Source organism: Amblyraja radiata, chromosome 17 (assembly GCF_010909765.2).
Source record: "Amblyraja radiata isolate CabotCenter1 chromosome 17, sAmbRad1.1.pri, whole genome shotgun sequence".
NCBI lineage: Eukaryota > Metazoa > Chordata > Chondrichthyes > Rajiformes > Rajidae > Amblyraja > Amblyraja radiata.
In genome coordinates this window covers 49,629,298-49,641,797 of record NC_045972.1, presented here as the reverse complement: position 1 = coordinate 49,641,797, position 12,500 = coordinate 49,629,298, and the positions used below count along the sequence as shown (strand labels likewise).

The 12,500-nt window shown below is 49.6% G+C and overlaps 1 protein-coding gene across 4 annotated transcripts in view; it reads left to right on the top strand.

Moving 5' to 3' along the window:
• znf536 (zinc finger protein 536) overlaps positions 1-12,500 on the top strand; it is a 400,158-nt gene that overhangs the window by 268,464 nt on the left and 119,194 nt on the right. For 3 of the 4 annotated variants that reach the window (XM_033036453.1, XM_033036452.1, XM_033036454.1), the window contains exon 5: positions 7,226-7,381. The exons of the other annotated variant lie outside the window; for it this stretch is intronic. In XM_033036453.1, coding sequence (XP_032892344.1) covers positions 7,226-7,381 — 156 coding nt within the window. The remainder of the gene's footprint in view (positions 1-7,225; positions 7,382-12,500) is intronic. 4 annotated transcript variants of the gene reach the window in all.

The following is a 12,500-nucleotide window of genomic DNA, read 5'->3' as shown; positions in this document are numbered from 1 at the left end:
GTACGTCTTTGGAGTGTGGGAGGAAGATCTCAGTGAAAACTCACGCGGGTCACGGGGAGAACGTGCAAACTCCGTACAGACAGCACCCGTAGTCAGGATTGAACCCGGGTCTCCGGAGCTACAAGCGCTCAAAGGCAGCAACTCTACTGCTACACCACTGTGCTGCCAATACATTCACATAAGGATTTCTTACAATGCAGGGTACACAAACAAATTAGTTTTATTAAACATAAAATTTGAAAATTAGCACAATGAGCAGCAAACAACAGAATGGAAGAGATTGGTTCTTGCCTATTTTAATATCTCCTTCATTATTTGGCAGTTTAAACAGGGTGAACTTTGCACAGAGTGACGGACACCTATTCACTGGTTATTGAAGGGTATTTCCCCCCTGATATTTAGGCTGATTGGATGCACACATTGAGCCTACTCCAGTGTGGTGAACGCACATGTTTCATGCATCACTTGGTTTGGAGTGGCACGGTGGCGCAGCGGTAGAGTTAGCTCCTCACAGCGCCAGAGACCTGGGTTCCAACCTGACCACCGGTGATGTCTGTACAGAGTTTGTACGTTCTCCCCGTGACCGCGTGGGTTTCTTTGGGTGCTCCGGTTTCCTCCCACACTCCAAAGACGTACAGGTTTGCAGGTTAATTGGCTTCGGTAAAATGAGTGCATCCCTAGTGTGTGTGGGGTAGTGCTAGTGTACGGGTGGTCGCTGGTCAACGGGGACCCGGAGGGCCGAAGGGTCTATTTCCGTGCTGGATCTCTAAAAGTAATACTAAAAATGGAGGTTGTCACACAGACAGTTAAACAACTGTTGCAGGAAATGATCTGCACTTTACTGCTCATGTCAACTCTAGGCTATTGGAAGAAATATAGGAGGTTGAAGGTTGTGGGAGGTGGGAGGGTCGGAGGTAGCAAAGCAATCCTGGGACTGACGGGAAACTGTGATGAGAGTTTGGACCGGTGTCAGCAGGATTCCTGCAGGAAAGACTGGCACTATAAGGTTCACCTGCACCTCCTCCAACCTCATCTACTGCATCCGCTGTTCCAGGTGTCAACTACTCTATATCGGCGAGACCAAGCGCAGGCTTGGCGATCCCTTCGCCCAACATCTCCACTCAGTCCGTCTTAACCAACCTGATCACCCGGTGGCCCAGCCCTTCAACTCCCCCTCCCATTCCCAATCCGACCTCTCTGTCCTGGCCTCCTCCATGGCCAGAGTGAGGCCCAGTGCAAATTGGAGGAACAGCACTTCATATTTTGCTTGGGTAGTTTACATTGACATTGGGTAGTATGAACATTGACTTCCCTAATTTTAGATAGCCCTTGCTTTCTCCCTCCTTCCCCTCCCCCTTCCCAGTTCTCTCACAAGCCTACTGTCTCCGCCTCTTCATTTCTTGCCCCCCCCCCCCCCCACAGTAATTTGGATTTGGATTTGGATTCAATTTATTCTCATTGTCTTCAATTAAGAGACAACAAAACACTATTTTCCTTACAGTCATACAAATTTAAAAAAAACAGAACACAGAACAGAATAGTCCACAACACAAACGTCCCCCCAGCGACACCAAAGTTCCCCACTGTGAGGGAAGAAACCAAAGTCCAGTCAACCTCCTCGCTGATGTTCCCCGATGTTCACCCGTGGTCGTGGCCTCCCAAGCCCTCCGCGGCCCCCTCGCCGGGAACGATGGAACCCCGACGTCGGGCGGAAGAACATCCTCAGCGGCCTGGACCTCTGAATCGGCCACCTCCCACCGGAGTCCGTGGCTCCCAAAGTCCACAGGCCTAGCTGGGCGGAGATTCAATGCTGGCGGCCCACGGCAAAGGGTCCCAGGACTCCGCGATGTTGGTCAGCGCCGCCTGCGTTGGGAGCTCCGCGAACCACAGCTCCGCGATGTCGATGCAGCAGGCCCAACACTCCGGAGCTCCAAACGGCGATCCCACGTGAGGCATCGCCCGCTCCGCGATGTACCCAGCGCTGCGCCGCTGCTGCTGAAGCTCCGGTCGGTCCCGGCAGGAAAGGCCGCGTCAATCCAGTTGGTAAGCCTCGAGGACGGGGGGCGAGGGCGCAACTAGGATAATAGTCGCATCCTCGCCAGGAAGTGACTGAAGGATGGTTTCCCCCTTACCCTACCCTCTTCCCCCACATAAAACACCAAAAACAAACTAAAGAACATACTTTAAACACACCAAAAAATAAAAAAGATACCAGACTGGGGGTGGAGGCAGCAGTAACAGCACAACCGGACATCAGTCTGAAGAAGGATCTCGACCGAAACGTCGCATATTCCTTCTCTCCATAGATGCTGCCTCAGCCGCTCCAACATTTTCTGTCTACCTTAGTTAGGTTAGGTTAGTGTGGCCATCTTATAAGAATCCTTTTACACTTGTTAACCTTGTTCAGACGGATTATTTGTTTAGAGTCGAGAGCTCACCTGCAGAGTGGACTCAATGCTTCCCTGCAGTTCCAGCAACATCCAGTGCTCATTCTGCACGCTACTCGCTGCTAACAAAACATAGAACGTTCTTGGGTCTTGTGGAAGAATGCTAGAGGGGCAATGCAAGTATCTCCTGCCTCCTCGTGGAAGCAGGGCATCAGATACTGATCGCTGAACCAATCTATTCCTCACCTTGACCTCATGTTCGTTAGAACATCCTTGCTGGGGCAACACAACCTCACACATTAGTCCTTTGGACGACAGATGATGAGGGGAGACCTGATAGAAGAGCATAAACTTAACGGAGGCATAAGGTCATAAGGTCATAAGTGATAGGAGTGAAATTAGGCCATTCGGCCCATCAAGTCTACTCCGCCATACAATCATGGCTGATCTATCTCTCCCTCCTAACCCCATTCTCCTCTCTTCTCCCCATAACTTGTTGACACCCATACTAATCAAAGATAGACAGTCAGAACTTTTTTCTAGATACTAGAGAGCATAGATTTAAATGTAATGTGGTTTAGAGATACAGCATGGAAGCAGGCCCTTTGGCCCACCAAGTCCATGCTGACCAATGATCACCCATGCACTAGATCTATCCTACACCTTAAGGACAACATAAAGAAGCCAATTAACCTTCAAACCCGCACGTCTTTGGAGTGTGGGAGGAAACCAGAACACCCGGGGAAAACCCACGCAGCTCACGGGGACAACGTGCAAACTCCATACAGATAGCACCCGTAGTCAGGGTGGAACCTGGGTCTCCAAAATTGTGTGCGGTTTTGGTCTCCTAATTTGAGGAAGGACATTCTTGCTATTGAGGGAGTGCAGCGTAGGTTCACCAGGTTAATTCCCGGGATGGCGGGACTGACGTATGATGAAAGAGTGGGTCGACTGGGCTTGTACTCACTGGAATTTTGAAGGATGAGAGGGTATCTTATAGACACATATAAAATTCTATTAGGGGATTGGACAGACTAGATGCAAGAAAAATGTTCCCCATGTTGGGGGAGTCCAGAACCAGGGGTCACAGTTTAAGAATAAGGGGGAGGCCATTTAGGACTGAGATGAGGAAAAAACCTTTTCACCCAGAGAGTTGTGAATCTGTGGAATTCTCTGCCACAGAAGGCAGTGGAGGCCAATTCACTGGATGTTTTCAAGAGAGAGTTAGATTTAGCTCTTAGGGCTAACGGAATCAAGGGGTATGGGGAGAAAGCAGGAACGGGGTACTGATTGTGGATGAACAGCCATGATCATATTGAATGGCGGTGCTGGCTCGACGGGCCGAATGTCCTACTTCTGTACTTATTGTCTATGGTTCTATGGAAGGGGAGTGATGTTCGACGTGCAGTACTGGAGGAATTCTTGCCCTGTTCCTGCACTTTGTATTTGGAGTCAGCTGGTCATAAACTGCGTGAATGATTCAATGAAATATCACAGGCTGACGACATCACAAGTGGTTGATAAATTATTTAGAGATGAAGGCAGAATATTAATTTGAGATAAGGTTGGTCCGTGGCAATGAAGGAAGTAGGCTGCAATGAAGGAATGAATAGGAAATTTGAAACGCATATTAGTCGGGATAAAATGTATTCCTGGTGGTGGCAAGTCATTTAAAATGGATTACCATGTGAATTATGAGAATCAGTCACTTCTGTTTGAAGTGCAGACCGATCGATTAGCCATTGGGTTGCTTACATCAGCCTTATGTAATCCCCCCTCACTCACACCCACCTCACCCGGAGAAGTTCATATGTTCATGCGGGTTAGGAGCAGAATTAGGCCATTCGGCCCTTCAAGTCTACTCCGCCATTCAATCATGGCTGATCTATCTCTACCTCCTAACCCCATTCTCCTGCCTTCTCCCCACAATCCCTGACACCCGCACTAATGTGCACCCATTTCTCCCACTGACCCCCACCCCTGTCACCCTCCTCCTTTCCCTTCCTCCACGCACTCACCCGCCATCTCCAAGACCCTCATTGCCCTTTTATCCCTCCCCCCTCTTTCCCCTCCCACATTCCTCATCCACCCACACCCCTCCCTCCGGCTTTACGTTTCACTCCACCTCCTCACCCCGTATCTGACACCCTTTAGTCACCAGCCTTTGTCACTTAGTCCACCCGCCCGTCAACCGCCTATCACTTGAGAGCCTTTGTCCCGATCCCACCCCTCGTATACCAGCTTTGTCAGCCTGAATCACTCAGTCAGTCTAAGTGTTATGTGTAGTGATACTGTGTAAAAAAATCACTTTCACTCTGCCTTGGTAGGTGTGACAAATAAGCTAGCTTTGAACCTAAACGTCACCTATCCATGTTCTCCACAGATGCTGCCTGACCCGCTGAGTTACTCCAGCACTCTGTGAAACATCACCTATCCATGTTCTCCACAGATGCTGCCTGACCCACGGAGCTAAGGAAATAGGCAACGTTTCGGGCCGAAATCCTTCTGGAAATAGGCAACGTTTCGGGCCGAAACCCTTACGGGTTTCGTCCCGAAACGTTGCCTATTTCCTTCGCTCCATAGATGCTGCTGCACCCGCTGAGTTACTCCAGCACTCTGTGAAACGTCACCTATCCATGTTCTCCACAGATGCTGCCTGACCCGCTGAGTTACTCCAGCACTCTGTGAAACGTCACCTATCCATGTCTCCACAGATGCTGCCTGACCCGCTGAGTTACTCCAGCACTCTGTGTTATGCTGAAGGGGGGTGGGATCCAATGCTCGAGTCTAACTGGTCATTCTTCCTGTGTTGCCAGTGACTATGAACCGTAGGTTGTTTTGTCTCGTTTAGTTGTAGAGTTTTAGACAGCGCGGAAACAGGCCCTTCGGCCCATCGACTCCGCACCGACCAGTGATCCCCACACACTAACACCCTAGGGACAATTTACAATTTTTACCAAGCAAATCAGGGAGTGTGGGAGGAAACTGGAGCACCCGGAGAAAACCCACGGGGCGAATGTACAAACTCTGTACAGACAGCACCCATAGTCAGGATCGAACCCGCCTCACTGGAGCTGTAAGGCAACAAATCTTCCGCTGTGCCCTTTGGTCAGAGAGGAACACACCAAAGAAAAATGCACCAAGCAAATAATTTCCTCTCAAGGCACCATGGTCCATACTCACCTGTAAAGGTGTGGGTGCGGAGAGAGCACTTGGTATTGTTCCCCAGACCAACATTCATTTAGCAACTGTTGTTTTACTTCCAGCTTTCCCCCCACTGCCATTCTGTGGTTGGATCTGCATGAAGCCGGCACTGTGTACAGTGTTGGGCATGCTGCTCACACAGCTGGGCCATTTCTCTATTAGTCACTTAAATGAAATATGCCATCTGTTGCTCGAACACCATGATGGTGGAAACTAAAGAACTGGGTGAAAAAAAAGAAGCAAACAGGAGTCGCCAGCTGTATGTCATCTCCCAACGTGAAAGAGAAGGATTCTGCATCTCCCCTCTCCCCTCTCCCCTCTCCCCTCTCCCCTCTCCCCTCTCCCCTCTCCCCTCTCCCCTCTCTCCTCTCCTCTCTCATTCTCTCCCCTTTCTCCCTCTCTCCCCTCTATCCTCTCTCTCCCCTCTATCCTCTCCCCTCTATCCTCTCCCCCCTCTCCCCTCTCCCTTCCTCCCCTCTCCCCTCTCCCCTCTCCCCTCTCCCCTCTCCCCTCTCCCCTCTCCCCTCTCCCCTCTCCCCTCTCCCCTCTTCCCTCTTCCCTCTCCCTTCCTCCCCTCTCCCCTCTCCCTCTCCCCTCTCCCTCTCCCTCTCCCTCTCCCCTCTCCCCTCTCCCCTCTCCACTCCCCTCCCCTCTCCCCTCTCCACTCCCCCCACCCCTCTCCCCTCTCCCCTCTCCACTCTCCACTCTCCCCTCCTCCCCTCTAGTGAGGGGTACAGAAGTGTGAAAACACACACCTCTAGATTCAGGGATCGTTTCTTCCCGGCTGTTATCAGGCAACTGAACCGTCCTCTCACCAACGAGAGAGCAGTCCTGACCTCTATCTTGAATCATACTTTACCTGACCAGTGGTTTATCTTTGCACTAAATGTTGTTCCCTTACTTTGTTGTATCTGTGGACAGCTTGATTGTAATCATGTACAGTCTTTTCTTTGACAGGCTAGTAGACAAACGCCAGTGTTTCACTCTGCCTCGGTACACATGACAATAATGAACTAAACTAGACTAAAGGGCCTGTCCCACTTACACAATTTTCTTGCGGGTGCAGCAGCATCTATGGAGCGAAGGAAATAGGCAACGTTTCGGGACGAAACCCGTAAGGGTTTCGGCCCGAAACGTTGCCTATTTCCAGAAGGATTTCGGCCCGAAACGTTGCCTATTTCCTTAGCTCCGTGGGTCAGGCAGCATCTGCGGAGAACATGGAGAGGTGACGTTTCACAGAGTGCCGGCACCCGTCATAGTCGCAGCAGATCTACGAAAATCCAGCGGCGACCAGAACAAAGTACGACTCTTTGGGCGCCTATTCACGACCGTACAGGCGTTACGTGTCGACACGTCGCGGCGTGACGCCTGCCTGGTCGTGAGTAGTCGCCCAAAGAGTCGTACTATTTCACTGGTCGCCGCTGGATTTGCAACATGTCGAAAATGTTCGGAGACCAGCTACGTCTATGACGGGTGCCGGAAAGTCGCCGAGAAAAATCAGGCAAGTGGGACAGGCCCCTTAAGGTTGTGCTCTTCACAAGTCGTCTGTGGTGGCCAAATAATGATGTGTTAGCAAAAGCAGGTTTTGCAGGAAGGTGTGTTGTAATGACGGTGGTGATTTGTGTGCATTGTAGATCTAGGAGAGGAGTTGGGAAGGACTGCAGGAACTCACCAGCCTTCTCTGCTGCTGAGGGACCGGGCCCATGGATCAGCCACCCGCGATTGTCCCTACTGTGGCAAATCGTTCCGAACCTCCCACCACCTGAAGGTCCATCTGCGCATACATACAGGTCAGTGAGCTCTCCTCCAATCTCCCTCTGGCTCCTACGGTATTTGTTTGGGTGAAGCACCACGATGCCTCCCATTACATGTTTACAAGAGTAGCCAGCTCGAACGGAGATATGTCTGTGGTTGCAAAATAATGGGACTTTTATATTGTGAGCCCAGCGTACTCCCTCACATGGATCACAGAGTGCTGGAGTAACTCAGCGGGTCAGGCAGCATCTGTGGAGAACATGGATAGGTGACGTTTCACAGAGTGCTGGAGTAACTCAGCGGGTCAGGCAGCATCTGTGGAGAACATGGATAGGTGACGTTTCACAGTGCTGGAGTAACTCAGCGGGTCAGGCCGCATCTGTGGAGAACATGGATAGGTGACGTTTCACAGTGCTGGAGTAACTCAGCGGGTCAGGCAGCATCTGTGGAGAACATGGACATCCTTAGTTGAGTTTAGTTCAGTACTGAGCTACTGTGAAAGGCTTTGTTTGCGTTCCATCCGGTGACATTTAGGATTGGGACCATTCTTCAGACTGAGTAGGGTCTCGACCCGAAATGTTGCTGAGTCTGAAGAAGGGTCCTGATCCAAAACGTCACCTATCCATGTTCTCCACAGATGCTGCCTGACCCGCTGAGTTACTCCAGCACTCTGTGAAACGTCATCTATCCATGTTCTCCACAGATGCTGCCTGACCCGCTGAGTTACTCCAGCACTCTGTGTTCAATGCAAGATACCAGCATCTGCAGTTCCTTGCAGCTCTCACTCGCCCGTATCCTGTTTGTAACTGGTGGGCAGGTTAAGGTATAATATTGTCATGTGTACCGACCGAGGCACAGTGAAAAGCTTTGTGTTGTATGCTGTGAAATCAGGTCAGATGATACTCGACGTTAATACAATCTAGTCAAATAGGTAGAGCAAAGGTGAAGATACAGAGTGCAGAATATAGTTCTCGGCATCGTAGTGCACCAGTTCCACAGACAGAGTCCAATGTCCGCAATGGGGTAGAGGTGAATCGTACAGCATAACCATGGTGGAGCCAGGATTGTGGGGAATTGCAACATTAATGACTGTGATAAGCAGACTCGCACACAGTCACACAGATTAATTGGAGATTCACTTCTCGTGAATCTTGCAGTGATTATATAAAAAGTGTGATTATTTAGTGTCCATATCGCCATAAATTCAGCAGATTGAAGAAGTGGTGACCGAGGTTCACAGTGACACCTGTTGTCATGTCTCTACATTTCACAGCCAGTGGGAAAATGGGTGAAATATAATCATTGTGTAAAGATGCAAGCCCATATATTGGCAACTAATATGTTAGCGTCTTGTACACGTCGACTGTTGCCGTTTATTTCATTCCATTTACACAGTTGGCGTATAATTAAATTTCCCTGCACCAACTTCCCTTTGCAACTGTGTCATGTTCAGTCAGTTTCTCAAATCACCCCAGTGTGCGTCCTGACCCGCTGAAATCCTCCAGCACTTTGTGTTTTATGCAAGACTCCAGCGCCTGCAGTTCCCTTGTCTCCAGAAGTGTGGGTGAAACAGGTGGACTAAATGTGGTGATTCCACGCTGTCAATCCCACTGAATGTTGTTGCCATATGTATCATCACAACCACAAGATCATCAGTGATAGGAGCAGAATTAGGCCATTCGGCCCATCAAGTTTACTCCACCATTCAATCATGGCTGATCTATCTCTCCTTCTCAACCCCATTCTCCTGCTTTCTCCCCATAACCCCTGACACCCGTACTAATCTAGAATCTAATTTACTTCTGACTTAAAAATATCCATTGACTTGGCCTCCACAGCCTTCTGTGGCAAAGAATTCCACAGATTCACCACCCTTTGACTAAAGAAATTCCTCCTCATCTCCTTCTTAAAGGAAAGTCCTTTAACTCTGAGGCTATGACCTCCAGTCCTGGACTCTCCCACTAGTGGAAACATCCTCTCCACATCCACTCTATCCAAGCCTTTCACTATTTGGTACATTGGGCTGTTATAATGTGCTGTTGATGTAAAACGTCCATTCAGCATCTTCTGGGATGGAGACCTTGCTGAGGATGACCTATGACCATTATAAACATTCTCGGAGGCCAAATTTATCAAGTCAGTGGATATTCTTAAGGCAGAGATTAAAAGATTCTTGATTAGTACGTGTGTCAGGGGTTATGGGGAGATGGCAGAAGAATGGGGTTAGGAGGGAGAGATAGATCAGCCGTGGCGGAGCAGACTTGATGGGCCGAACGGCCTAATTCTTCTCCTATCCTTCATGACCTTATGGACTTATCAAAGGCTGGTCTGTCATTTGACCACAGAGACTGAGGGGACAGCAGTGTCGTCTGTCACTGTTTTTAATAGACAATAGACAATAGGTGCAGGAGTAGGCCATTTGGCCCTTCAAGCCAGCACCGCCATTCAGTGTAATCATGGCTGATCATCCACAATCAGTACCCCGTTCCTGCCTTCTCCCCATACTTTCAAGAGAGAGCTAGATAGACCTCTTAAAGATAGCAGAGTCAGGGGATATGGGGAGAAGGCAGGAACAGGGTACTGATTGGGGATGATCAGCCATGATTACATTGAATGGCGGTGCTGGCTCGAAGGGCTGAATAGCCTATTCCTGCACCTGTTGTCTATTGTCTATTGTCTAAAACAAAGCTATCTTCAAGAGCCCTATCTAGCTCTCTCTTGATAATATCCAGAGAACCGGCCTCCACCGCCCTCTGAGGCAGAGAATTCCACAGACTCACCACTCTCTGGGTGAAAAAGTGTTTCCTCATCTCCATTCTTAATAATTTAAAATATTTTAAATCCAGACTGGGTTAGTTCGGTTCAGTTTAGTTTATTGTCACGTGTAACGAGGTACAGTGAATAGTTTTTGTTGCGTGCCGACCAGCCTGCAGAAAAACAAAACATGATTACAATCGAGACATTTACACTGTAGTTATAAACACACTTAGTGTGGATTGTGGTGGATTGATCGGTGAGATGGAGACCTGCTCCGTGCAGTCTCCTGTCCACTTCATTGTTATTTATTTTTACAAATGGCTGGCGTCTTCTGCACACGAGGGCTGCGAGCGCATCACACAATGAGAGTGGTGTCGTGGGTGGCAGAGTGACTGCTTTTATTACCCCGGCCAGATGTCCCTCTATTAGTGTTCCAATGCGGCCCGTATCAATGTTGTCAAGCATTAAACACTTTGGATATTGCAGATGGTAAAATTAAATTAAAGCCTTAATGCCGGGAGTGGAAAAATACTGGGGCAACAAGTGTTGCCGTTCCTTATTTAGTCAGATACTCATTCCTGACATGGCCAGTCCCAACGTTGTCTTATCTCTAATAATACCGAGTTACACTCCCCCCCCCCAGACCTTTTACCCCACCCATCCCCTCCCCACCCCTCCCCACATCTGCCTCCCATCCCCTCCCCACCCCCTCCCAACTCCCTCCCCATCCCCTCCCCACCCCTCCCCACATCTCCCTCCCATCCCCTCCCCACCCCCTCCCAACTCCTTCCCCACCCCCTCCGCCCTTCCCCCACTCCCTCCCCACCCCCTCCCCACCTCTGTCTCCCACCCCCTTCACCCTTCCCCCACATCCGCCCCCCCTCCTCCTTTCCTCCACATCCTTATTCCCTCATCCCATTATCCCCATCCCTTCTCCACACTCTTAACCCCACCCTGTTCTCCCCCATCTCCCCCCCCCCCGACCCCCTTCCCTACCCTCTTCCCCACAACTCTAGAACTCCATCCTCCTGTATCCACTGCTGAAGCAGTCAAGCCTGGGGACTTATTCCATTTAACATGGATAGGTGACGTTTCACAGAGTGCTGGAGTAACTCAGCGGGTCAGGCAGCACCTGTAGAGAACATGGATAGGTGACGTTTCACAGAGTGCTGGAGTAACTCAGCGGGTCAGGCAGCATCTGTGGAGAACATGGATAGGTGACGTTTCACAGAGTGCTGGAGTAACTCAGCGGGTCAGGCAGCATCTGTGGAGAACATGCTAGGTGACATTTTGGGTCGGGACCTTTCTTCAGACTTATTGTAGTAAGGGGGAGAAAGTAGGAAAAGAGGTGGGGTGGGACAAAGCCTGGTGAGTGATGGGTGGGACCAGGTGATGGAGGTTGGATTGACAGCTAGGTGGGTCAGGGCCAGAGATGAAAAGGCCATGACAGGATGACAAAAGGGACCAGTAGAGACAAGATGACACAGAGAACTGTGGAGACTTGAAGTGTTCCACCATTGTACCAGAAACATCAGTGACGTTCTCCAAAATATATTAATAGACAATAGACAACAGGTGCAGGAGTGGGCCATTCGGCCCTTCGAGCCAGCACCGCCATTCACTGTGATCACGGCTGATATTAAACTTCAGATGGAGGTGATCATACTTCAAACACTCTTTAGTGAGAAGGTACTTAATCTGTGGAACTCATTGCCACAGACGGCTGTGGAGGCCAAGTCAGTGGATATTTCTAAGGCAGGCAAATTCTTGATTAGAACGGGTGTCAAGGGTTACGGTGAGAAGGCAGGATAATAGGACAAGGAGGCTGAGATCAGCCTTGATTGAATGGCAGAGTAGACTCGATGGGCCGAATGGCCTAACTCTACTCCTATACCTTGTGAGCTTAACATCAAGTATTGTCAACAATAATTTCTAGAAAATGGTTTTGATTGGTTCCCATCGGATATTTACGTAGTGTACATTTCATTCATAAAACATATCGCACAAGATTTTATCAGTTCAATCGCAATATTTTTGTCCTGACCAATGCTATGTCAATGGGATGATAAATGCCTTGAGGGAAAGTATTGTACGCTAGTCAGCATCACTTCTGTGGAGTTTAATTGAAAGCGCAGTGTTCATCTTCGGGGTAGACGCGATGTTTGGAGGCATCGTGCCATGCCCTGTGGCCGTGAGATTGATTATTGGAGCATGGGGGTCCTATGAGAGGCCGGGGTCACATCCCAGTCTTCATCGCCGTTTGAACCACCAGCATTGGCAACAAGCACCTGGGATCTGAACCCTGTCTCTCCAAATAGGAGCCCGATGCCTTGCTGATCAATCTTGCAGCTTCTGCCCACGAATGTTTAGAAACAGGGATACATTATTCATACACCG